Source organism: Rattus rattus, chromosome 2 (genome assembly GCF_011064425.1).
Source record: "Rattus rattus isolate New Zealand chromosome 2, Rrattus_CSIRO_v1, whole genome shotgun sequence".
In the NCBI taxonomy this organism is placed as follows: domain Eukaryota; kingdom Metazoa; phylum Chordata; class Mammalia; order Rodentia; family Muridae; genus Rattus; species Rattus rattus.
The window spans coordinates 40,937,654-40,964,763 of NC_046155.1; the positions used below are offsets into that span (position 1 = coordinate 40,937,654).

The 27,110-nt window shown below is 48.1% G+C and overlaps 2 protein-coding genes across 2 annotated transcripts in view; one reads left to right on the forward strand and one right to left on the reverse strand.

Moving 5' to 3' along the window:
* Nucleotides 1-2,460, forward strand: part of LOC116891163 (proto-oncogene FRAT1) — a 2,641-nt gene extending 181 nt beyond the window's left edge. Inside the window, exon 1 of the mRNA XM_032891965.1 lies at nt 1-2,460. This exon is cut by the window's left edge and continues 181 nt beyond it. Within this exon, the coding sequence (XP_032747856.1) occupies nt 21-842 (822 nt within the window). The 5' untranslated portion in view covers nt 1-20 and the 3' untranslated portion in view covers nt 843-2,460.
* Nucleotides 2,461-16,079: 13,619 nt separating this feature from the next.
* On the reverse strand, nt 16,080-17,202 carry LOC116891164 (GSK-3-binding protein FRAT2-like). Its single transcript, XM_032891966.1, has one exon. The coding sequence runs from the start codon at nt 17,028-17,030 to the stop codon at nt 16,101-16,103; it is 930 nt and encodes a 309-aa protein (XP_032747857.1). The 5' UTR covers nt 17,031-17,202; the 3' UTR covers nt 16,080-16,100.
* Nucleotides 17,203-27,110: the final 9,908 nt, after the last annotated feature.

Consider the following 27,110-nt stretch of genomic DNA (forward strand, 5'->3'; position numbering starts at 1 on the left):
GGGGGCCCGGGCGGGGGGCCATGCCTTGCCGGAGGGAGGAGGAGGAGGAAGCCGGCGATGAGGCGGAGGGGGAGGAGGACGACGACAGCTTCCTCCTGCTGCAGCAGTCGGTGACTCTGGGCGGCTCGACCGACGTGGACCGGCTCATCGCCCAGATCGGCGAGACGCTGCAGCTGGACGCGGCGCACGACGGTCCGGCCTCGCCGCGTGCGGCCCCGGGTCCCCCGCCCGCGCCCCCGGTCCTGGCGGCGCTGCCGGCAGACAAGGCCGGGGCCCCGGCGAGGCTGCTTCGGCCGGCGACATCAGGGGAGGCCGGAGACCCTGCGCCCCCGGGGGCGGTGCGCTGCGTGCTGGGGGAGCGCGGGCGCGTGCGGGGCCGGGCGGCGCCCTACTGCGTGGCGGAGATCGCCCCAGGCGCCAGCGCGCTGCCCCAGCAGCCGGGCTTTGACGGACCCCCAGGGACCGGCAAACTAAACACCCCGCAGCCACTGTCCGGCCCGTGCCGGCGGGGTTGGCTCCGGAACGCAGCCGCGTCCCGCCGCCTGCCACAGCGACGCGGATCTCAGCCGGAGACCCGCACCGGCGACGACGACCCGCACCGGCTCCTGCAGCAGCTCGTGCTCTCGGGAAACCTCATCAAGGAGGCGGTGCGGAGACTTCATTCGCGACGGCTACAGCTACACGCAAAGCTTCCCGCACACCCGTTCCTCGGGCCCCTGTCAGCCCCGGTGCATGAGCCGCCTTCGCCCCAGAGCCCTCCCGCGGCCTGCAGCGACCCTGGCGCTAGCGTGAGGAGGGCGCAGCTCAGAACTGGGGACGATCTTCTTGTCCCTGGCAGCTAACAACCTAGGTGGCCACACCACCAGCCTGTAGCGGGGGACCGAGGAATTCACCCAGGGCTTCACCCAGCCGGAGCTGGTGGAGGACTCGAGCACTTGGAAACGGGAAATTAAGCTAAGGAAGACAGCCGAAATATCGCAGATATTTTCATGGATAACTGAAGTTGAGAGCCCCAAATTGTTTGAAAGCCAGGACTTAGGTTTGTTTAAAGGAGATTCTATAGAGCGCACCGCAGGCTGTCAGAAGGACTCCTTTTTTGGCGTGATCCAACCTGGTCGCTGCAATTCCGCGCAGACTCTCCTGGCCAAGCGGGCGACCACGTGGCCACGGTGCATGCTCTCAGGATCGGCTCAGCCAGCTGTGGAACGAAGGACGATGATCCCCGTTTACTCGCTGTACTTTTCAGGGCTGGTTCCTGACCCACTTTGGGGGAGGGGGAAACAAGAGTGGACGTGATTTCGGGGAGCTCCCCAAAATGCCACACTTGAACATTTTACGACAGTTAAAAGGCCATCATCTCATCTTTTGCGGTGGTGGTTTCAATGTAAAACATGCGGTACCACGGGAGGACCCTCTTGGGGCTGAATAGAAGTAACCGTTTTCTGTCTGTCCCCTCTTTTTCAACGGGTTGCTGTTAAGAGTGTTGAAGGGGAAAGCTGTACCCCACGAGTGGTAGGAGGCGGCAGTGAGCGGTGTTGGGTGTTGGAAGGGAATGGCGAAGTTGCCTTCGAAAAGTGTTTTTAAAGGAGACCCATCCCAATTCGGGTTCAAGGTCACTGTCTCCTGAGTGTGCACCTTGCAGCTGCACTGAGACTAACCGAATTACCTTACTGGGAGAAGAGCACACTGTTTTGCAAATGCAGGAGTCCTCTAAGGACACTCCTGCCACCTCCCAGAGGGGGGTGGCGGATGGCGGGTGCTTGAGAGTCTGTGCTTCTCTCCCGAGGCCACCGCCCCTGCCCCTCCTCCCGGCTTGCAAACACACTGCCTTGAGACAGTGACCGAGTACCACCTTTCCCCCTTGGTTCTGCTGCCCTACTCCAGCAGGGTGGCTCTGATGACGCTAGATGCCAGGGACGTTCCACATAATGGGTGCTCCAGGGACACAGTCTCACACAGCCGCTTATCCTGGGCTCTCGGGGCCATTTGTAACAGCTGCAGTTCCCTGGATAGACAGAGTTGATTTCCTCCTCCTGACCCTCCCCCAGCTGTGCCAGCTCGCCTTTGTAAGTGAAGGAAACCTAGTAGAAAATGTGACCCTCCAAATGGGAAAACTGCAGGCTTTTTTTTTTTTTTTTTTTTTTTTTTTGCTATCGTGACTGTGAAGTGCTTGGAAATACTGTCCACTCTGAGCGACCGTTTCGTTTTAGATTCATGGAGTCAATGGCTTGTTCAGCACCCAGATGTGGCTATTGACGTATCTACACTTCGCACCGGAGTGACTGGAATTGTGGCTGTCCTGATTATAGGATTTTAACTTAACTGAAATAACTGTTTTTGAATAAATGTGTTGGGTTCCCCACCACCACCCCCGCTTTTATTTTGTACTTGCTTCCAGCGGGTAAGATGTACAGAGCACATTTCTCTGATCTCCATAAACATGAAAACACTTGAAATCTCTGTCAGCCTCGCTGGAGGCTGGTAATTAGAGGCCTTTGTGTCTGCGCAGCCCAGTAGTTAGACAAGGTCTGTGCAGCTGGGTGTGTGTCGGTGCTGGCATGAAATTAAATGAAAGTGAGGTCAGGTTTTGGACCAGTCCCATTCAGCAAACCTCAGAGCCCTTTGGGTTTCAGGGAGGACATCAGAGCAGCAGGGCAGCAGTCTGGGAGGCTTACCGCTCCACCTACGCGGGCCCAACTCTTCTGGCGCCCATCAACCCCTGCGCGCCCACGCCCACCTTTTCTGGCTTCCCTCCAGCGCGCCCACCTCTTCTGGAGCCCTAATAGGACCATTCACCAGGTGCTACTCAAGATATAAAACTAATGGTAGGAACACTGGTTGACATCTTATTCAACGGCACCTCCCTCCTAAATGTCCTTAGTACATTTGCTACTATTCTGTCCCAGCGATGACACAATTGCCCGATTCTGCCCTTTTCTGAAATATTGCCATCTGTTCCCTCAAGGAAGGAGCTGAGTTGAATAACAAAGGGTAAAGTGGGGAAGGGATCTTGAAGGAGGATCGGAACTCCGTGGTTTTTCCATTTCCTCACCTACGTAGCACCAACAGTGAGATAACAGCCTGTGTGGTGGCTGCCTGGTATGTACCAGAGAATGGTTGGTAGTCTCAGCCTTTCCTTTCCAGAACTGACTCTTAAGTAGCCAAGCGATTGGGGTCCTTGATCTTTCATTCAACAGAAGCCCACTTGTTGGGAGCATTCTCCGTCTTGTGTACTAGATGTCAATTATTCTGATTCAATGTACCATTGTATCTTAAATCCATCAGACAGGTAGTCCGAGGGGTAGCTTCAGAACGCCTCAAACGGGTCATTTCCCACGACCTGCCCAGCAAGAGAAGGACAATTATGGGGACTCCCAGACAAGGAGACTCTGCAGTGCAGTGCCAAGCTTATGTGCGGATGGCGGTCAGAGGCTCTGGGGTGAGGATAGCCCTGAGATCTCAGTTATGGAGGGACTTCTCAGAAGTCTAGGTCTGAGCAATCCGGGGCTTTCTCTGCATCACCAAACCCCAGGACCGACCTAATACACTGAAGAACCAGATTCTTGGAAACACGGTAGTTCATGTTTATGGAAGGATTGGTACAAATCCCAGGCAAGCCTAGGCTACAGAGTGAGAGCATGGCTATAAATAAATAAGCAGCCAGAGCTCACCCAGTACAGGCCTCCCTGTAAAGATGAAACAGAAACCAGGCTTGGTACAGGATCATCGTCCCAGCACTTGGGAGGCACGCACAGGAGAATCAGGAATTCACGGTCAGCCTTAGTTATATATTGAAGCCAGCTTGGGCAATATAAAGCCCTTTGTTTCTAAAGGGACGGGGCAGGAACGAGGAAACTAATAGGTAGTAGGCACAGAGATTATGTAGTTGAAAAGCAGTACAGTTCTATAAACCTTTTTATAAAAAACCTTCTGAGGGCTGAGGACCTAACAATGGTCAAGTTCCTGCCTAGAATATACATAGCCCAGAATTACACACACACACTTCTGCCAAGGTAAGCATAGTGGCATACATATAGTGCCAACTATTCAAGAGGCTGAAGCACAAGGGGTGGCTCAGCCCTGGGGTTTATTTGTATTTTTTAAGATTTATTTTATGTGGATAAGTATTTGCCCAGATGTGTACCACATTCATGCTCTCAGAAGTCAAAACGGGTTCAGATCCCCCAAAACTGGAATTACAGATGGTTATGAGCTGCCATGTAGGTGCTGAGAACTGATTTCAGGCCCTTGGTAACTGCAACAATTGTTCACAACCACTGAGACATCTCTCCAGTCCCCAGCCCTGGAGTTTGAAACCAGCCTGGGCAATATGGCAAGACGCAGCCCGTTTCTTTCTCTCCATTCTAAGATACTTCTAAGTATTCTTTTTTTTTTTCTTCTTTTTTCGGAGCTGGGGACCGAACCCAGGGCCTTGCACTCGCTAAACAAGCACTCTACCACTGAGCTAAATCCCCAACCCCGATACTTCTAAGTATCCTAAGATAACTGTATATGCTTGCATGCACTCAGGCCAGTGGGTTGAATGCCAGAGTTTCATGAAAACCATATCAGACCATTGTATAGATGGTCTTTAGCCAAACAACACAGGCAGGACAGAGTGATTCTCTGAAGTCAGTGGTGAAACCTATCAGTCTTGAAGCCAGATATTTTTGGGCTCCCCGTTCAGGCCTCTTTTCAGGTGCTCCATACCATTATAAATGGTCCAATTTTGTTTACTAGGCAAACCTGCATATTAATGGTACCTCCGTGGTTGTCCAAATTGGTGACCTTGACATCAGAACCCTGGAAAATGCTGTCCCAACTACCCAGATTGATCAGCGGAGTGCCAGGTATGCTGTAACAATTTTGACTTTCTGATATAGGGACTCACGTAGCCCAGGCTGGCCTTCAGCTTGCTTCATAATAGATGATAACCTTGAACCTCTGATCATCCTACCTCAGCTTCCCAAGTACTGGGATTACAGGTGTTATTGAGTCCTGGGGTTTGAACCCAGGGCTTCACACATGCTAGGCAAGCACTGTCCCAACAGGACCACCTCCCTTCTTGCCTACTGTAACCATTTTCTTACAAAGTACTCTTCACGTACAAAGACAGCTGGTAACAGAAGATGCCGGGGTGAGATAAAAGACCAAAGCTACAAATTGAACGAAACAACTAAAATTAATCAATTAGCAAGTAAGTGATTTGGATAAAAGAAAGAACATAGAACACTCCAAAGCCTGCCACCCTGGATCCTTCTAAACCAGACTTAAATGCTCTGAATTCAATTTTTATCCATTTTTTTTCCTAGTTCTTTTTCCAGCTTAGAAGCAGCAACATTGAGTGAAGATCAGACAACACTTTCCTATCCAGCGAAGTCTGTGTTGAACCCTGTGATCCTTTCCTCCCAATCAGAAAAGAGTTGCCTTGGCAACCAAATTACTAACTCACTCAATTAGTGCCCCCTTCCCTTTCTGCCAGTGCTCAGTAATCACAGAATGTCAGCCCCAGAGAGCTCGGGCTTTGCAGGCTGGGGCTCCTGTCTTCATCGAGGGATGGAAATGCACTGTACATGATGCTATGGAAGCTGGTACAGGCAAAGAGGAAAAGCTCTCCCGGGCAGTGCTCCCATGCATATCTGAAGGGAGTGCAGATGAGCTGCCTTTGTGCCTTCTGGGCACAAAAAGCAGGAGCTGGGCCCTGCAGGCAGTCCTCTGAGGCTAGCTGTGTGCTTTGGGATGGGATCTACTCATCAGGTCAAAAATTCATTGGTATAAGTACAGAACCTAACTTGAACAATTGTGGGGGATTTGATAATCCATATGAAGCAAATGGAAAAATAGATCATCACTCCTGTAAACTTGTTTGCTTGCTTTTCCTCCCTCCCAACCCCTCTCCCTCCCTCCCTACCTACCTCCCTCCCTCACTGCTTCTTCCCCTCCCTTTCCTTCTCCCTCTCCCTCCCTCTCCCTCCCCCTCCCTCTCCCCCTCTGCCTCACTCTACCCCTCCCCCGACCCTCTCTCTCTGAGATAGGGTCTTGTGTAGCCCAGGTTGGCCCTCGTTTGCTCCACAGTCAGCCCTCAGTCTGAATTTTTGATCCTTTTGCCTTTGCCTCCCAAGTGCTGGGATTATAAGCATTTACTTTGGGCCGAGGAAACTATTATACAAAAGTACAACTTTGGACAGGCAGTAGTGGCACACTCCTTTAATCCAAGGACTTGGGAGGCAGAGACAGGTGGATCTCTGTGTTCGAGGCCAGCCTGGTCTCCAGAGTGAGTTCCAAGACAGCCAGTGCTACACAGAGAAAGCCTCAAAAAAACAAAAGTAAAAAGGCACAATTTTGAGTCTTTTGTAGAATAGCATGTCTCTTAATGACTACATCAGTATCTCTTCCCCTCCCTCTTTCCTTCCTCCCTCTTTCCCCTCTTCCTTCTGAGGGCTCACGCACCGATCATATCATAGAGCTACATGCCATTGTTCCCTGACCGCTCTTAAAAGTCACAGAGAATCGTGGACCAGCTCGATGTCTCAGTGGGTAAAGGGGTTTGCTGCCGTGCCTGACAGCCTGACTTTGGTCCCTTAGGCCCACATGGCAGAAAGAGAAACAGCTCCTGAAGTTGTCACGACTCGTGTGTGTGCCGTGGCATGTGCATGCCCACAAACATACACATACACGTAAAATTAACTTTTAAACAGTCGGCACACTTGTAACCTCAGCACTTGGGAGGTAGAGGCAGAAGAACGAAAAGTTCAAGGGAATCCTTGGTTATAAACAAAATCAAGGGCAGCTTGAGTTATGTGAGACCCTGTCTGAAATCACAAACCAAATAGGCACAGAGACTGGGGATCTAGCTCAGGGGTAGCGTGCACAAGGCCCTGGGCCTGACCTCCACTTCGAACCTGTCTCCTCTGAGATCAGATCTCTGGATCTCAAACCCTGTTGCAGTTTCACAGGGAGATGTTAAAGGTAGCTGAGCTAAAGACATTATCCAGATGTTCAGGAAGGAGGGGGCAGAGGTCACCTTCTAGCCAAGCAAGGGAAACAGCTCGTTTGGAGCTTGTAGAGCCGGGCAGTAGGATCATCACCAGTGAAGAGTAGGATGTACAGTGAAGGGAGCCCGGGGCCCAGCTCTAAAGATGCCCTCCTAGTTAGAAAACCCACCCTCTTCTCATCCAGTTTCTGTGCTCAGCTGAAGTATGGCTTGGCTGCGCTCTGCACTTCTGTCTATAATTTGTGCTGAGGAAAAAAAAAACCATCCAATTGTGTCCCAGGAATTGTGTCCTGGTTCGTTCTGTTCCTGGCTTCATCTTATTTACTGTTATTACAGAGTTATCTCAGGGACTCATGTGTGCATGCCTCCTTCCCAACGAGATTATATATTCTTTGATGGCGGCAGGATGACAAAATGAAGAGTGTGTCTTAGGCAGATAGTTGAGCCACGTGGCTCGGGGAATGAACTGGGGCTGAGAGGGACTATTTATGGTCACCCAGATCCATGGCTGGCAACCAGACGCCAGGTGATAAAGGCCCGGGGTGGGTAGGGAGAGGAAAAGACGAGAAACAGTTTCGAAAAGAAAACTCACAGTACAGTACCTTGTAGCCATAAAATGTTGTGTCAGAGCCAGACTGCCTGGCTCCTTCCTGTAACCCTGGGTAGATTTCTTCACCTCTCTAGTAATAACAAGAGTTCCCACCTGATAAGATTGTTGTGATACTAGTAAAACCACTCAGGCCCCCACCCAAAACATGGCTGCATTAACTACTACCACTCGGGTATTGGTATTCAGTAAATATTTGCAGAGCAAACAACCGGGGGTGGTTTCACTGGCATGGCACAAGCTGAGAGGGCCTGCGAGGAGAAGATGAGCTGAGCTGCCTAGAAGTTCGGAAGCTGGTGAGGAAGGAGGGACAGAGTCCGAAAGGGAAAAGAAGAGGTTAGAAACTAGGCTGAGGGACAGCGTGGTTGTCCAGTAAATGCATGGCTCTGAGTTTAATGCCTGGCAATGTAAAATGAAAGTCACAAGAGAAAATGGCTGGGAAGGTTTCCTCAGCCAAGAGAAAAATCTACGCTTAATTGAAGCTAAGGAGGGGATGGTGAGGGAGCAATTAAAGGGAGGTTCTCTGAAGGGCCAGGCTCCTGGCAGAGGAAGGAAAAATGGGGTTCCTATTGTGGGCAAGGCTCAAGGGGAGGGATTACATGTGGACAGTTCATAGGACAGCACCCTGGGTTACAAACTGACCAAGCACAGAGAATCCCTCCCTGGGTCTGACCAGGTGTTAAATCAACTTCCTGTATAACCTTTTAGCCTGGAAAAGCCCAGGGTTTCTGTGAATGAATTGCCTGTAGCTAAAGCCACAAAAGAATACAAACTAAAATTGGTAACAAGGAGTTTAGTAACTGTTTCTCTTTATCAGCCGCGGACTGACTCCCGGGAGGTAAGTGTGAAATCCCAGCTGATAGGCTGCCCAGGAAGTTTATTTGATTTATTGATTTGGGTGTGTTTAAAAGGCACAAGCAGGTTATCTTCCTGCTACCTTTGCCCTGCCCCTGCTTGTTCCTGTCTAACTGTCAAAATTAGATCTCAAGCCTAATATTGCCAGACTCGGAAGTCACAGTCACAAGCTCGCCTTCCTTCCCTCCCTTTCTTTTATTTTCCCTTGAAAAAATAAATTTGCTTCATTGCATGTAAGCAATACAAGCCCTTTCCTCCCAGTGCACCTTTTTAATTTTTATTTATTTATTTATTTATTTATTTATTTATTTATTTATTTATTTTTTCCGGAGCTGAGGACCGAACCCAGGGCCTTGCGCTTGCTAGGCAAGCACTCTACCACTGAGCTAAGTCCTCAACCCCCTCCTCCCAGTGCACCTTAAATAGCACTTTTTTCCCCAGCTGGGGTGAGCACAGGAGGAACTACTGAAGCCTTCAAGGTTGGTAAAGACCCTGGTTGCCAAGCCTGACAATATGAATACAATTGTTGAGACCCACATGGTGGAAGGAAAGAGCTCTGCATGTTGTTCTCTGACTCATATCCATGCACGTGCACACTCATGTACATGCATGTGTATCCACACATACACAAATGAATAAATCTAATGAAAAAAATTTTTCTGAGGCGGGGTTTCTCTGTATAGCCTCGGCTGTCCTTGCTCTGTAGACCAGGCTGACCCCCAACCACCTACCTCTGCCTCCCAAGTGCTGGGATTAAAGGTGTATGCCACCACCGCCTGGCTGACAAAAATATAGTTTTAAAAGGGACGGGCGAGATGGCTCAGCAGGTAAAGGTGCTTACTACTAAGCTTGACTATGTCTGGTTTCTGAAATTCACATGGCAGAAGAGGAGCACTAACTTCCACAAGCTGTCTGCTGACACACACATGCACACACACGCATGTGCATGCACTCACTCATGTGCATGCACTCACGCATACACGGGTGGACACTCACACACAGGCCTACAGACACTCCTTAGCTGGCTGTACTGGTGTAGACCTATGTTCCCAATACTTGAGAAGCAAAAGCAAGAGGATTAAGAGTCAAAGACTAGGACCGATGGGAAGGCGCGATGGTTAAAAGCACTTGTAGTTCTTGCGGAGGACCCAGGTTCAAATCCCAGCACCCACATGGTGGCTTACTAACATCTGTAACTCCAGATCTGGGGGAGTCTAGTATTCTCTTCTGATCTTTGTGGGTACCAGCTTCATACCTAGTACACAGACATGCATGCTAGCAAAACACTCATACATATAAAATAAAAAATGAGGGGCTAGAGAGATAGCTCAGCAGGTAAGGGCACTGACTGCTCTTCCAGAGGTCCTGAGTTCAATTCCCAGCAACCACATGGTGGCTCACAACCATCTGTAATGAGATCTGATGCCCTCTTCCCATATGTCTGAAGACAGCTACAGTGTGCTCACCTACATAAAATAAACAAATCTTTAAAAAAAATAAATAAATAGACAAGTAAATCTAAAAGAAGAAAGTTCAAGATTGCGTTCAAAACTAGCCGGGTGGTTGTGGTGCACACCTTTAATCCCAAGCACTCAGCAGATCTCTGAGTTTGAGGCCAGCCTGGTCCTCAGAGCTTTCATGATGGAAAAATCAAATTATTTTTAAAACAACAACAAAATAAAGTTCAAAATAAATGAATAAAAAGTGCTTAATGGTGCTGATAAAGGGAAAATGAACTATCAGCCCAGGTCACTGACCAAGATCTAGTCCACGTGCCCCGGACGCCTAGAGCCTGAGGGATTTTGAATAGAGGCAACATGAACGCAGCTGTTCAGCTACTGTGCTCTTAACTGCATCACCTCACCCATCGTATCCTTGGCTTCCCACCCTTGGTTCTACTCCTATTTTCTGTCTGCTTCTGAGAGTATTCCTATCTTTCTCCCAGAAACCTGATGACCTGGTCTTTCTAAGGTGCTTAGGATGGAGCCCCACTCTTGCTAAGGTAAATACATTAGCCAGTGTTTTACTGTTGTTCCTAAGAGCATTTCCCAGGCTCAGCCTCAACTGCCAAATCCTTATCACCAACCCTTATCACGCAAGTCCAAGCCATTTGACACTCTGGGCTGCTGTCCCTGGAACTTGTCATGAGTTTCCTAACCAACCCTCCCCACCAACAAAGTCACCTGACTCAGCTTCTCCTGGTCACTTCCCTATAGCTGTGCCCCCCCGGCTCAGTATTACAGAACGTTAGCAGGGGAGCTTAGGCACCAGTCTGTTCAGAAGACAGAAGCCATTTGAACCCTGCCTCTCCCTACCGTTCTGTGGCCATCATTTAGCATTCTCAGGGACCAAGTGTCCCAGCCAAAGTTACTTCTGGGCTGAGTACTAGGAATGGACCATTCCAAGATGCAGTATTTTTAGAAATGGCCTTCGCTTTCTCCCGTGACTTCACTGAGACACTCTCAGGACCTGGGCAGGCTCTAGGCATTCTCTAGCTTTTTACAAATGACAGATCAGTACCAGGAGAATTCAGGTCAAGACCCAAGCAGCCGTAAAGACCATGACCAACAACAAGCACTTTGTCATCAACCCAGCACAGTCCAAGGGGTGTCCCGGAGGAAGAGATCAATCCCTCTGAGCAGAACGGACTTCCTCCTTAGTCTAAAACTCCATGCAGGCTTTTTTTTTTTTTTTTTTCAATTTTTAAGAATTATTTATTTTATGTATATGAGCACTCTGTCTTCATGCACACCAGAGGAGATCATCAGATCTCATTACAGATGGTTGTGAGCCACCATGTGGTTGCTGGGATTTTGAACTCAGGACCTCTGGAAGAACAGCCAGTGCTCTTAATCACGGAGCCATCTCTCCTGCCCTCATGCTGCCTTTTGAAGGCCTTCTCGAACGCATACCAGCCTTAGAGATTATCTTTTCTATGCTGGTCTTGTGAAACCCATCTAGTGTGCTGAAACGCACGCTCTTGTCGCAGACTTGGAGGGACTGAATGTGGGAAGACAGGCTGAAGGGTGTTTCAGGGGAAGCAACCTCTCTGAACTCCCAAGCCTGGAACCATCTGGGAGGGCTTTTGTATCCTAGTTAATTTTGTATCCTTCAGGACATGTGGCCTGTCGAAAAAGACTGGCTTGTGAGCTGTGTTCGGGACAAGTAGCAGGAGGATGACTGTAATTCTTTCCCCCATTTCCTGTCCTGCTATTGTGGAGGATCAGCCTAGTAAACCCAGTTATTTCTAGAACTTCCGTGGAATCTAGATGGAAATTATTGAAGCCATGCCTGTTCCCTGAACAGTGTTACATGCCCTTAATCCCAGCATGCAGAAAATAGACCTCTGTGAGCTCCAGGCCAGCCTGGTCTACATAGCAAGTTCCAGGCCAAGCAGAGATGCACGGACTCAAGTCTCAAAACAAAAAACAGAACCAAATTATTTCCTCCTTGCCTTGACCCATCACCACCACCACAAGACCATGTGGGCAGGCTCTGGCCCGAGGCGAGAGATCAACTTTAAAAGCCTGCAGCTTAGGGCTGGGGATTTAGCTCAGTGGTAGAGCGCTTGCTTAGCAAACACAAGGAGGTTCGGTCCCCAGCTCCGAAAAAAAAAAAAAAAAAAAAAAAAAAAAAAAAAGCCTGCAGCTTAAGATTCTGCCCTTCCACTGTATCTTACAAGAGGTGCCCACCAGGGTATGTGCCCACACCAGAGCTCAGTTCCCGTTTCCTCTTAGTTTCTTGGGTCCTGTAGGTGTCTGTCTGGCAGAAGTCACTATGCCAACCTCATTGCGGTAGCCAGTTCAGTCAGGACTGTTAGGATGTCTGCATCCTGCTCTTTTGTGAGTCCAGGCTTATTTTACTGAGAACCTGGAACTCTGAATGAAGCAGCTATGCACTGTTACACTGTTACTGCCTCCTTGGCAACTCCTCGCCCCTTTGTAGCAGGTCTCAGCCCTCAAACCTGATGTTCCTCTGGGGCATCTCAAACTCCGGCTCACCGTCCATCCCCAGCAACTTGCATCTGTGTGGCTGCTGTACGAAGTGTGTGAGAACCCGGGTGGTACTCCTATAAATACTTGGTGTCAAGGTTCATGGGATTCTCTTTAAAACTTTATTCAATCCAACTATGGAGGATATTGTATCAGGAAAGTCTCACAAGGTCTGGGTGCCTGCCTGGAATCCCAGGCACTGTGGAGGCTGAGGCAGGATGGCAAATTCAAAGTCAGATTAGGTGGAGGGAAACGGGGCTGGAAGGGATGACTCAGTAAGTACTTGTAATATAAACATGGGGAACTGAGTTTGCACTCTGGGTACCCACACTTAAAAAAAAAAAACAAAACTGGGCACAGTACTGCATACCTTAAATTCAGGAGGCAGAGGCAGAGGGATCTCTGTTTCAGGCTGGCCTGGTCTACACAGTGACTTCCAGCAGAGTCAGAGTGACCTGTCTTGAACGGAATGAATGGATGGATACATAATTCTAAAAGAAAGGGCAAACATTGAATACATGTGGTCATGTTCAATTACACACACACACACACACACACACACGAACCAAAAAAAAAGTTAATATAAAAGGGCTGGGGGTTGGGGATTTAGCTCAGTGGTAGAGCTTGCCTAGGGAAACACAAGGCCCTGGTTGGTCCCCAGCTCCGAGAAAAGAGAAAAAAGGGGCCTGGGAAGAGCGCTTGGTAGCAGAGTGCTTGCCTGACATCTGTGAAGCCCTGGGTTCAATCTACACACGCACATTCACAACTTCAAGCACAATGCTTAATGGTCTAGACCTCAGCATCCTCATCTCTATAAAGCAGAGTGTGCCTACCACTTGGCATATATAAATCCATAGGGTACTACAAGAAGGAGGAATTTTGTTTTGAATACCTCACTCTCCCAACCATTTAAGTATGACTGTTTCACCAGTGAGAGAAGGAAAACACCAGGTCAGGGTGGGGGATGGGACAGCAATTTACTCATGGTTACAAAGCCAGGATGCAGCAGTAGGGACTGAGTTCGTCCGCACTAAGTGAAGCTGGAGTCCTCGAGCAGTAGGTAGCTCATCCTTGGGTACCATGGGAGGGGATGGCACCCAGCAGGAGAGGTGCCTGGAGGGCTTGGCAGCAGAGGTCAGAGGTTAGCTGTACCAAAAAGTTACTTTACACAGCATGGAGAAAGCTGAGGTCGGATTGCTACAAATCTAAGGCCAGCCTGGGTTACAGAGTGAGGTTGTCAGCACTAGGGGAGGGGTGCAAAGAACGGACTTCCCATGTTAAAGGGATGTACACAGAGATCCTGTCTCAAACGGGAAGACTTCCAGGACTTGGTGGTACACACCTTGAATCCCAGCTCTCAGGAGCCAGAGCCAGGGGATCTCTGAGTTCAAGGACATCTAGTCTATAGAGTGAGTTCTAGGATGGTCAAGGCTACAGAGGAAAACCCTGTCTCAGAAGAAAAAGTCAGCAACGAGGAATCCTGTCCAGAGACTATGAGGCTGAGTTGAATGAACAGATGTGTCAAGAACTTCAATCTAATCCCCTTTAACCATCCCAAGCCATTTTACAACTGCCAAAAAAAATGGCTTGATCTTGGGTTTTGCCAGGTATAGTAGCACAGGGCTTTAATCCTAGCACCCAGCACCTAGCAGGCAGAGGCAGGGGGATAAGGCCAGCCTGGTCTACATAGCAAGCTTCAGGACAACCAGGACTACACAGATTCTGTTTCAAACAAAGGTATTTTTCTTTCTCTCTGTAGACTATGGCTGAAGGCTGGGCAGTTCGAGAAAACACAGGCTTTGTGCACTCCCATTCTTAGAAAAAACTCTTCCCTCCCTGCACAGAGCCTCCTTGCCTTCAAACCCTGAAAGCATTCTTAGAATATGACCAATGGGAGAGTCCGTGGAGCAGTTCCCAAAATCTCACAGGACAGCAGACAACATGGCCCTGCTGGTAAGGGGTACACACCACCAAGCCAGACTACCCAAATTTGATATCCAGGACTCAAGCTGTGGAAGGGAAAACCTGCCACAATTGTCATCAGACTTTCATAGACTTTCCTAATGCATATGTGAACTCTCTATACACATACACGGAACAAATAAATGTACAAAATCCAAATAGCTGGGTGAAGTAAACGCTATTTTCATCCCTGTAATCCCAGCACTCAGGAAGGTAGAGATAGGGGGAAATCTCTTGAGTTTGAGGCTATCCTGATCTATGCATAGTGAGCTCTAGGCCAGTGAGACTCTATCTCAAGATGTGCTTGTGCAAAATAAAATACAGCCAGAAGCGCTCAAACACACTGCCTCTAGGAGTTAACTAAAACATGGTGGCTCCAGCCGGACTTACCCCAAGTATTACTGACACCCCACATGGTCTTCTTTCCCCTCAAACCTGCAATCAGAAACAAAGACCATTTTCCAAAACAAAAACCAAGTTTATTCAGCAGACATTTTAATTATGAATCCTTTAAATCAGGACCACCACAATTTCAGACACTCCGTTGCGAAGTCTACATCAACAGCCACATCTGGAGGATGAACAAGCCATTGAATCTTTAAAAAAAAAAAAGTTTAGCTACCTTAAAGTTTGGGGTGGCACCTCAGAAAACGGTGCCCTTGGGTTTCACAGGGGGAAAAGCCAGCACTTTCTCCTCCCAGAGTCATATTTTTAAAAAAAACAGTTTCAGTCACCAAGAACTGACAGGTGAGGAAAGCAGGAGACTCCCACCAACTCTGCAGAGGGCCAAAGGAACAGAAAAGTGTACCCACTGGGTTCTTCCCAATCCACACACACCACAAACACATCAGGCGGGTGCAGGGAGGTCAGGAGTTGTTTATGACCATTTCTGAGAAAGCTGGTGCTATGGCCAAGAGTGGCCTAGCAGGAGGAGGAGTTCTGGAAAAGAAAAGCACAGAAAACGCAAATAACTCTCCCTACACAGCCCTGTCGGCCTCTGAGTCCTCGGGAGACTCCAAGCGGTGGCAAAGCGACACTTAGGTCTGTGATTATATCCAGAAAAAGACACTGGGTTAGTGCTCCCAAGAATCCCTCAACACCCGACTCAATCAACCTGACCTTGAGTCCAAGCTGGCAAGGTCAAGTCATTTGCACTTAAACTCATCTCTCCCCACCTTTGGGAATTCACCAACTAGGTTCCATCGCCCACCTTCACAACCACAAATTAAGCAGGAGAAAGCAAGCGTTGCCAACCCACCCATCTGCCAACTTTTTATGTTTTCACCCTAGACCCTCTCTAGTCTGCAATTGTAGCACCATATTCAGAAAGCTTCTCTACCCGAAAATAACGAGATCATATATGCCTACTATTGGTTTTCAAGTATTGTTAGAAGCCCTCCCAATTCCCGCCCCTGCGAGACACATCTATAAACAATCCAAGCACACGATGCCCAAGGGCTAAGTCAGTTCCAAGTGGATCAAGTAGCTGCCACAGTTCTCCCGGTAGATCCCAGGTTCTCGGCTGCCGGTGCTGCTCAGTCGAGTCCGTTTTCTCTAACAGCCTCTCACGGCCGGTAACTTTGAGGCTGTAACCCGAGGGATGGACGACAGCTTCATCTCCATACTGTCCCGGGCAAGACACTGTTGGATCCGCGTAGTCGCGTCCTCTTCCTCCTCCAGAGACCCCGGGTCAGAGCCAGGAGCCCGAGGGCTGCAGGGTGACTGAGTCCGGTCCACTTCGGCCACCCCCGGAACCCGGGGCGCTCGCGGGGCTTGTGGCCGCAACCGCGGCGACCGCTCGCTGGAGCCTGCGCACCGCCTCCTTGATGAGGTTTCCGGAGAGCACGAGCTGCTGCAGGAGCCGGTGAGGGTCGTCGTCCGCTGCGCGCGATCCGCTTGCGGTACACCGCCGCTGCTGGATTCTCCGAGAAGCCAAGGCGCCGGGGAGCCACCCTCGCCGCCCAGGCCGGGGCAGCGCGCTGGCGCCCGGGGCGATCTCTGCCACGCAGTAGGGCGCCGCCCGGCCCCGCACGCGCCCGCGCTCCCCCAGCACGCAGCGCACCGCCCCCGGGGGCGCAGGGTCCCCGGCCTCCGCTGATGCTGCGGACCGCAGCAGCCTCGCTGGGCCCCGGACCTTGTCCGCCGGCAGCGCCGCCAGGACCGGGGGCGCGGGCGGGGGACCCGGGGCGGCACACGGCGAGGCCGGACTATCGTGCGCCGCGTCCAGCTGCAGCGTCTCGCCGATCTGGGCGATGAGCCGGTCCACGTCGGTCGAACCGCCCAGAGTCACCGACTGCTGTAGCAGGAGGAAGCTGTCGTCGTCCTCCTCCCCCTCCGCCTCATCGCCGGCTTCCTCCTCCTCCTCCTCCCTCCGGCACGGCATGGCCCCCCGCCCGGGCCCCCGCGGCTGTGCGGGCGTCTCTGGTGGCTTGGTTGGCCGCGGGCTCGTCGGGCCGCGGCTGGGGCGGGGGCGGGGGCCGAGCCTGGGACCGAAGAAGCCGGGACCACCGGGCAGTGGCACCGCGCGCCTTAGAGCCGCGGGAGCCGGAACGCTACCGGCTCGGCTTGATTTGTAAACAATGGGTGACGTCGCGCGGCTCCTACCACCGCGCGCGGCCATGGGGGGATAGGTTCACTAGAAGACTTAGGGGCGCGGGACCGCACGCACTGTGCGAGACCGCTGCCCACGCTCTCGGCCCAGTGCTAGTTTTTATGCTTGCAAGAGACTCCCGTGTCCCGGCACCGCCTTCGCCGAGCCCAGGTCCTAGGACCTGTCGAAAAAGAGCTCCTCTCGGAGACTGCCAATTGGCTTCTCCCACTCGCGGACACACCCCCCCAGCACACCCAGCCCCTCCTCCGCCTCTCCCGCTCCATCCCCACGTGTGGGCAACGTCTGCGCCCGCCCGGGGGAGGGGCGGCCCGGACCGTGGGGGTAGGGGGAAGAGGAGGAGGAGGAACCGACGCTGTTGGGTAGCGGACCCTGTGGTCAGAGCTTCCCAGACTTCCTGCTGTCCCTGCCATTCTCAGAGCTACGCCGTTGCTGGAGTTGACTGTTCTTGTAATTCAAAGGAAAATGTTCTTGTAACCGTAGGATTCAAACGAGAGTAACAGACTTTTTTTTTTTTTCCTTTTCAGCCTCTTCTCTGTACATTACACAGCCACACACAAAAAACATTGCAGTTTGTTTTAAACATCGCATTAAATTATAAACGCTTTTCCAGTGATTGCAAGCGCTTTGAAGGTACTGTAAGGATTACGTAAGTTTCCATTAAGTGCTTGTAATTGTTTAAATTCCTTCAGCGGTTGCTGTTTCTCAGATTTCACCGTTGCAGTGTGTGACTAATGCTCTTTCCCATAAAACTTTTCCAGATTTATGATTCAATTTTCAGAGTACGTTCCTAAGAGTGGAGTTTTAGGTCAAAGGATAAGAGTATTTTTGAGTTTGGCCTTTTTAACTTTTTGTAAATATATGGAAAACCTAGAACTGGGTGAATGTACTCATTACTATGTGATGTAAATCATTCATTGAAACCACTAGATTTTAGTCACTATTGAAAACCTTATTGTGTATGTGTGTGTAATGTTACAGGTGAAATTGACATTTTTCAGTTTGCCTGTCCTGTTTATTTTTTTTGTTTGTTTGTTTTAGTTTGGTTATGGTTATTCATTTTTTGAGACAGCGTTTCTCTGAGTAGCCCTGGCTGTCCTGGAACTCACCCTGTAGACCTGGTTGGCCTCAAACTCAAATCTGCCTGCCTCTGCTTCCCAAGTACTGAGGTTAGATAAAGGTGTGAACCACCCTCGCTGGCTTCCTTTGAGACTTCTAACTGTAGATCTAGTCTCCCTGCCTAATTGCTGTTGTTTGGAGGTCTTTGTTTGTTTCTCAAATCCATCGGGAGTTTTTTTTGTTTTGTTTTGTTTTGTTTTTTCTTTTCTTTTTTTTTTCCGGAGCTGGGGACGAACCCAGGGCCTTGCACTTGTTAGGCAAGTGCTCTACCACTGAGCTAAATCCCCAACCCCCATCGGGAGTTTTTTTGTTTTTGTTTTGGTTTTTGGTTTGTTTTGTTTTTTTGGTCTTGGTTCAGGGAGATGAGATGAATTAATTTATTCCTCTCCTTTCCCCCTCAGCTTGCCAACCAGGGCTATACTTCCTGGCAGAGACAGAGGAGTGTGGTCATTACACTGAGGCTGTGTCGCGCGCCCAATGTCCCGCCAGCAAGAACGACGCACGGCAACAGGATTCTTCTGCGATCAAGCCTTTACTGTGTTACAGCTCTTCTTAGTGTTACAGCTCTTCTTAGTGTTACAGCTCTCTTGAACAGGGACCCCGAGCAGCAAAATCGCTCGGCTTATATAGACAACAGTATGCTAATTATCTCTCAGGGATTGGTGGGGCTTGGATCACCCCACTACTTGTCCTCCAGTGAAAGGCGGAGAATGAATCACCTCATTAGCATATTAACGGTCAACTGACACCTGGTGCATAAACCGCACATGTGCAGTACCGCTGTTCACCACTAGAGGGAGCCCTAGCAATGGAACAAGCCTGCACATGCGCAGTAAGTCGTTTATATCCAAGCAAAGCTGGATGTCGGCGCCATCTTTGTTTCCCCGCGCCGCTCTCTACATCTCCCCCTTTTTTGTTTAATAAAATGACTGGTCTAGATCTGGGTGTCACGTCAATCTTGTCATTGCTCCTGTCTTAGGTCGTTCTCATCCAAACTCGGCCTTACCCGTCATAGAGTTACCCTATCGCCACCGGGCCCCGTGTCTTAGGTTGGTCCGAGCTCGAGGAAAGTTGCCCGTCCTGGATACAATGACTCCACATGACTGTGACAAAATGATCTAGGCTAACTCTTGATCTTTCAAAGAGGCCAGCCATATGTTGGGAGAAGCACCCTTTTAATGGTGGTCATAGCCTGGTAAACAACCACTTTGTGTCTGGCATGTTTCTTTTTAATCGGCCAATAAGCCAGAGACCTACTCCGCATCCCAGGAGGACAATAGCTCCCCAGGCAAACATGCCCGCCCACTCCTTAAAAAGAGAGAAAGCATTGGTAATCCATGAGGTCAAATCTTCAACTGTGATGGGGTTCAACCTAGTGCTGTTGAGGACAGCAATCTGCATCAGCAATTGTCTCGATAGTTGCTCTGTTTTCATGGACCAGTTTCCTTTCAGATAATTTGAGATTTCTTTGCTCTGTTGAGAGTGCTGAGAAAAGTTAGCTTGCAAAGGAATAATGCATAAACTCTAAAGGTGGAAATGCAGGACAGCTGCGTCATATGACACAGTGCTTCAATTTGTTCTTGAACTAAATCTATCCTTTGATTAACTAATAGAAGGCCAGATGCCAAATGGGTATTAAATTCTTCTTGTATCTCTAGTGCCATTGCAGTTCTTTTACAATCTGATTGAGCAGTCTCAGCCGTCTGTATTTGATTGGTCATAGAGATTGCAGCTGTGGTAGCTGTGGCAGCAGACAGCACAATGGCTGAAATTATACTGCCGTAATTCAAAATCTTTTGGCTCTCAGCAAATTAAGAATAGGAAAGCTATCTGGGTTTGCCCACTGGGATTGGCACAAAGGAGGAATCTTAACCATCACTGCATGTGTCATTGGTGCCATCCCAGCATTCAGCTAAATAGCAGACTACATCAGAGCTATTACAATTTAAAGCACCACTGCTTACATTAGTGCTTATCAGAAAAAAGGTGATCTAGCACATACTGAAGTACTAGGCAGTATTATTTACCAAGAGGTTATTATATTGAATATTGATCAAACTGGTATCACCTTTTTCTGGTAGCTGAAACATTACACAGCCACGAAGTTCTCTCCCATCAACCCTAGCAAAGGGGGTCAGGGATGTATATGACCCTTGCTCATTGGACAGCATTCCATAGAAACCAAGGCCAGAGGATTATGCTTACCAGTCTTATTCTCAAAACAGTAGAATTGCTATGAACTGACATGGGTACTGGCCAGGATCTGGCAATAACCCACAGGGTGACGAATTAACCTGTATTACATTCCCAGTAGTAATAGTAGAGTTAGTAGTCTCATCTTCAGGAAGAGCAGAAGGCAATTTTTGAGTCAGCGCTCCAGGTACCAAATTGGATTTTCTTGATTCTCTGGAAAACACAAATCGCTCCCTAGATCTAAGAAATCACGGGATCTGGGCCACGCCATTCATCAGTTAAGACATCCTTCCACTTTTTCTGCATTGTGGGTGTAGTAGTAGCATGGCAATCCACACCAGAGTGGCCATGCATCCAGAATTAAGAAATTTAGAGTAAAAAAGAGCTAAAGAAAGTTGTTCTTTTGGTGTTCGCCACTGCTGGCAATTCCCCTTTTGTTTTTTGTATAAGCTCTTTTTAAGGTCGATACTCTTTCCACAATTCCTTGACCTTGGGAATTGTATGGTAAGCCTGTAGTATGACCGACCTGTATTGTCTGGCAAAATGCCTGAAAGGACTTTGCAGTGTAGGCAGGCCCGTTGTCTGACTTGAGACTATCAACTTCCCCTAGGGCTGCCCATGCCTCTAAGCAATGGCTAATGGCATTCTGAGCCTTTTCACCAGTCATCAGAGTAGCGTGTATAATACCAGAACAGGTATCAACAGAAACATGAGCATATTTTAAATTTCAAATTGAGATATGTGTGTGACATCCATCTGCCAAAGTTTTAACGGGATCAGACCACTAGGGGTTTATCCCCCACATGAGGAGGGGTGAAAGTGAACACAATTTTGGCAATGTAACACCACATCACGAGCCACAGCTCTAGAGATTTTAAATTTTTGTTGAAGAGTAAAGGCAGGTACATGAAACTTTTGATGAAATTCTCTAGCGAGATCAACCAGAGCAGTATGGAAAACAAACTCTCTACGAGTACTAGCATCCACCAGGGCATTATTACTGGTCGTGGGACCAGGCAAATTAGTATGGGCTCGAATATATTTGTATAAAAAATTTATTTTTCTGGCCCAAATCAAATTTTGTAATTCTAAAAAGAATTTGACATACAGTACTAGTTTTCGAATTGAATTGGCCATGCAATTTCAAGTGAGCGCACCACATTAACTACATAAGCAGAGTCAGAAATTAAATTAAAAGAATCATGAAATCTTTTGAAAACTTCCAATACAATTTTACATTCTGTAATTTGGGGGGTGCCTGAACTGTATTGAATTAATACTGGTTCTTGAGAATCAACCATATAGGCACCTACACCTGTTTTGGAGCCATCTGTATAAATATCTAACGCTCCAGACAAAGGCTCTGAGGCAGTGATCTTCGGAAAGATCACTGGATGTTCAGTAAAAAAAAATTAGGATAATGATTGTCAAACTCTCCATCAAAACTACAGCGTAATATGGCCCAATCATCTATCAAGGCACACAATGTTTCTATTTGAGCTGTTGTATATGGTATAATAATTTTCTTGGGTAAAATACCAAAATGCTGAATACAAGATTTAATGCCTAACACAGCAAGCTGTGCAGAAGGATAATATTCAAGGGTCTTATTTGGAGAAATATGGGGATAAATCCAAAGAAGTGGACCTTGTTGCTATAGCACTCCTGTAGGCTGATGAAAGGTTCTTAGTATACACAAAAGGAGATCTTCCTTTTCCTTGTACCTTCTTAGCATTGCCTTTTCTAATCTTTCTTCTACTTTCCTCAAGGATAATCGTGCTTCCTTGGTTAAAACACGGAGTGAAGTAAGCTGAGAATCCCCTTTCAGGATCTCATAAAGTGGTTGTAAATCTACATTGGGCATTTTAATATAGGGTTGAATCCAATTTATGCTTCCCTAGTAATTTTTGAAAATCATTTAATGTTTTTAAATGGTCTTTTCAGTAATTCAATTTTTTGAGGGGAAATACTATGAGGAGTGATTTTAGTTCCTAAATATTCTCCCATTTGGCCCATTTGAACCTTTTCAGGTGCTATGAACAATTGATTGTTTTCAAGCATCTTAACCATTTCGATAAGCTGCTTCTAGGGTGCCACAATCTTTCATATCTCTCCTTCTCACACTGAGCAGCCTCTTCCTCGAGATTAGCCTCATCATCCCACAATCCAGTCTCCAAAACACCGAGTCTATCCTTCATGCTACAAGGTTTGACTGCAATTCCTACATATGAACACATGATGGTGCAGTCTCCAATACCTCAACAAAAAAGAGACATTGCTTAAAATCTTTTAGAAGCCTGGTTTCTAGGATAAGATTTCCATAAAAATATCATCCCAATTTAGACCTGTTTCCCTAGATTGGCTCATGCCACATGTTGTCTAGAATGACTCCATCCAAATTTACCAGTTTTATGTCAACTTTCTGTTACCAATGTTACATTTTTTTTAAACCATATCCAATAACTTAAAAGCCAATAGTCCATAACCAAGGCATGTAAAGAATATTCATATATTTAAAACCAATCAGAAACAAAAATGAAGTGGCTACACATACCTTTAATATTTAAATCAATCACCATTTTTACCTTTTCTAGCTGTAGTTTTAAGAGAAACACCTTGTCACCTGTTGAGTCCAATAATCACAGTCAAAGATTTTTCTAAGAGAGACAGCCATCAGTTCCTTTACCTTAGAAGCTGGTGTCTTTAGGATCGGCTAGTGTAAACATTTAGCCAGCCCCCTGGGGAGCTTGCCCAGCCTATTTAGGCTTCTAGCTACAGATGCAGGCTCCAAAAGCCAATTGAAACATTTTATTTATTTGTTCCTTTCTTGAAAGGAGTTAAAGCTACATCAATGGGTGAATCAACCAGCATTTAAAATTTTAACCTTTTCTTTTAAACATGAAACACAAAACATTCAAGCAAGGAGAAGCAAAACCCAGACATAAATTGACATACATGGACAGCTTGGTGCACCAAGGACAGACAATAGACACAGAGGAAAAGAACTAGATGGTGTTCCACCAAAAGGACCCAAACATCCTAAAAAGAACCCAGAACCAGAAATAAGCATTTCTCCAATAGGAGCCAGCAAGGAGGCAAGACATCTCCCACCTCCTTCTGTTCCCAGGAGAGCTCCAAAAAAGTTTAAGCTCATTTCCTTCTTTTGCCAAAGCATCTGTGGAGAGTTGGGAGGACTGTTTTTCTCAACCCCATTCTTTCTCTTGTCCAGGGTGTAAACTGTCTCTAGTCAGGGTCCAAAGACTAAAAGTATCTATGAGAATCGACTTTGCTTCTCTAGATTTTAACATAACTCTAAAGAACACATACACAAAAAACATTTTATCATTATTACCTTGTCCCCTTTTGACCACTACCACTACCCCAAATCTTTATCTTTGCACATGCTTTCAATTTCTGTGATCCTTCTGAATTCTGCTTACTGCGGCCTTTAAAATCTGTATCCACCACCTGAGTTCCCATTCAAGGGGTCAATACGAGTCTGGTGGTGGAACTGAGGTCGAGTCCTACGCTTCCCTTTGTTGCTCTGCGGGAGGCCCGGGACCCGATGGTTCTACCTTTACTTTCACTTTCTCTAAGCTGTCAGTGATGCTTTCTAGATTGTCTGACATTTCTAAGGTCAAGGCTTTTAAAGAAGAATATATCTTATTTGTTTCCTGGTCCTGATTATCCTCTTTTTTTATCTCTGCCTTCTTTCTGTTCCTTTTATCTCCTTTTCTTTTCTTTTTTTCTTTCGAGACCTTTTCTCCCTCTGACATACTTTGTTGCTCTGCAAGGACCCTCTGACCTGTCCTAACGGCTCTAACGGCTTCCTCACATCGTTTATTCTCCAAGCAGGCAGGGACCATTCCCCAAAGAGGTTTTGGTCCGGGCTTAAGCTTGCCGTCTGTGGCTTCTCTATCCCACACAAAGAAAAAAAGAAACAAAATTACCAGCCTTGCCCAGAAAGGATCCATAACTTTAGGTTTCTTCACAGTGGCTCTCCACCTAGGCCCATATTTTTCTTCCTCATACATGGCTGCCTCTTCCTCTAATTCCTCCTCCTCAGACTCTGACAACTCTTGCTCAGAGTCACTGCCAGCCAGTTCTAAGGCTTCTAATTCTTTTAATGGATACAAAGTATCCTCTCCGGATGACTTGTACTTCGTCCTCCGGGGCATACCTATTTTTTCCTCCTGCAGCGTTTCTTCCGCCTTTTGTATCTCTTTCACTTTTGTTTTAGTAACCTTTTTCTTTTTGCGCGCTCCTAGCTCCGTTTCTGACATGCTCTCTTAAATCCAAAAGGGCATGCCTCTCGGGAAACCCTAATTTCTCCTCTGCTTCGTTTCTGACATGCTCTCTTCCAAAAGGGCATGCCTCTCGGCTTATCTTTTAATTTACCTTCTCGCAGTTCTGAATCCTCTTCAGCACACTGAAGGGTCCCCTCGGCACCGGCGATGTTGGTTCCCGGGGTTTCGGCACCACTTGTCGCGCGCCCAATGTCCCGCCAGCAAGAACGACGCACGGCAACAGGATTCTTCTGCGATCAAGCCCTTTACATAGTGTTACAGCTCTCCTAGTGTTACAGCTCTCTTGAACAGGGACCCCGAGCAGCAAAGTCGCTCAACTTATATACACAACAGTATGCTAATTATCTCTCAGGGATTGGTGGGGCTTGGATCACCCCACTACTTGTCCTCCAGTGAAAGGCGGAGAATGAATCACCTCATTAGCATATTAACGGTCAACTGACACCTGGTGCATAAACCGCACATGTGCAGTACCGCTGTTCACCACTAGAGGGAGCCCTAGCAATGGAACAAGCCTGCACATGCGCAGTAAGTCGTTTATATCCAAGCAAAGCTGGATGTCGGCGCCATCTTTGTTTCGCCGCGCCGCTCTCTACAAGGCTGTATCCTGAGTTCCCAGATGCTGAGAACCATGGTTCTAAGGGATGGGTGGGGCTGGGAATATTCTGATCAGTCTTATGAGAGCCAAAAGAACCCTAGACAGTTTGTACAAAGACCTAGATTCAAGTCTCAACCCTACTACAAGCTGGGTGTGGGACTCCTGGCCAATCAGTTTACAAATGTTTTCACTTGTAAAATGGAAAAAAAAAAAATCCCCGCCCCTGCCCCCTTCCCCGCAACACCCCCCCCCCGCCTTCCCCCCTCCTTTGGAGATTGTTTTCAGGATCAGATGAGGTGATGGGAGCAGGCTTTGTCAGGCATTACCCAAATGTACTGTGGGATTAGGCCCAGAGGTTCTCTGATGGCCTCTGGGCTTTCTTCCAGCAATTCCCTGGGGAAAGGGCTAATATCTTGATACTAAAGGTTATTCCCTGAGCCCACTAAGTAATGCAGACCCTGAAGGCACCCCTTCCTAAGGCCGGACTAACCCTTAGAATCCTAGACTCTGCTCTGTGACTTTGCCCTGCCATCAGTTAGGGCTTCCTGAAAAGCACTCTCCCAAATTTCAAGTGTGTCTGTCATAACTCCACAGCAGTTCAGCAGGTTTGGGTGAGGGCACCTTCCCTTGTCGCACAGCTCCCTCCTCCACCTCCCAGTCTCTTCCCACACTTTACCGCTGAAGACCGGAAGCTGTTCTCCCCAGAGATAAAGTCTCATTTTCATTCTGATGGCACTTACTGGAGAATTTCAAGGAGAATAAAAATTACGAGAGGGCTTATGGATTTCCACAGAGTTAAAATGGCACCACACACACACACACACACACACACACACACACTCTGTAAGATGATGCCTGGCTGTGAGTAGAGAAAGCAGTTTTATGCTCCATTGACTTTAAACATTAATGGGTCTGGCAAAGCTATTGTTTCTAACCCAAGCATCCCAGGAAGTTGTTTTGTCTTCCTGTCAGAGTAGTTCCAACAGTGTTCTTACTACTGTAGGAAATGGAACCGTGAGGGGTGTTAAAAGAAGAAAGAAAGGGAGGGGGAAAAAAGCCCTCCCAGCGTCATCGTCATCGTTGTAATGTTGCTTTTGTGTGGAGATTGCTATGTAAATATGCCGGGATGTGGACGTTAGAACTGTTCATTACAGAGATGAATGCCTTTCAGGAACCGTGATCCATTTTCTCAGGGCACTTCTCAGGAGAGCTTGGAAAGAGAAGTGCCGTGCTGGGCCAGTGGGAGGCGGAGACGAAGAGGAATACCCTGGGTTAGGAAGCAAAATGCGCGATGAGACAGAGGCCCAGATGCAATTAAAAGTAACGAGAAGGTATCCAAAAGAGGAAGCAATGAGAGTGGCAGCTGTGCCTGGTACCCTAGCTACCAGCCTGGAAAGAGACATTACAAGCATTCAGAAAGGTTCTGGGAGGAACACAGAACTCTGGAGCTTCAGCACCCATTCAGGACACATAGAAGGCCTTCCCATTGGGTTTGCCTACCTCATGGGCCTCACATTAACATACCTGCCTTCAGAGAGATTAACTAGGGTAATGGGGAATCCCACTGGGTGAGGTCACTTCGGTTTTTTGCGCCTCCAATTGATAATCTGTAAGATAGGGGATGCTATATTCTGGAAGGCTGATGGGTAGTACTAGAGCGCAGTTATACCCTAGGGAGCAGGAGTAATTTTAAGGATGTTGATGTGCAAAAAGGCCGCCGAATGGCCCATCAGTAATGAGCGGATAAACAAACTGTAATGTACACGGAAAACGAAGGAAGCATTAACTGGGCTCCACTCTTGGTTAGAGATTCAATCCAGAGTCGCCCCCCCCCATTTTTAAACAAAACTCATGCTACTGATGAGGTTAAAAGGA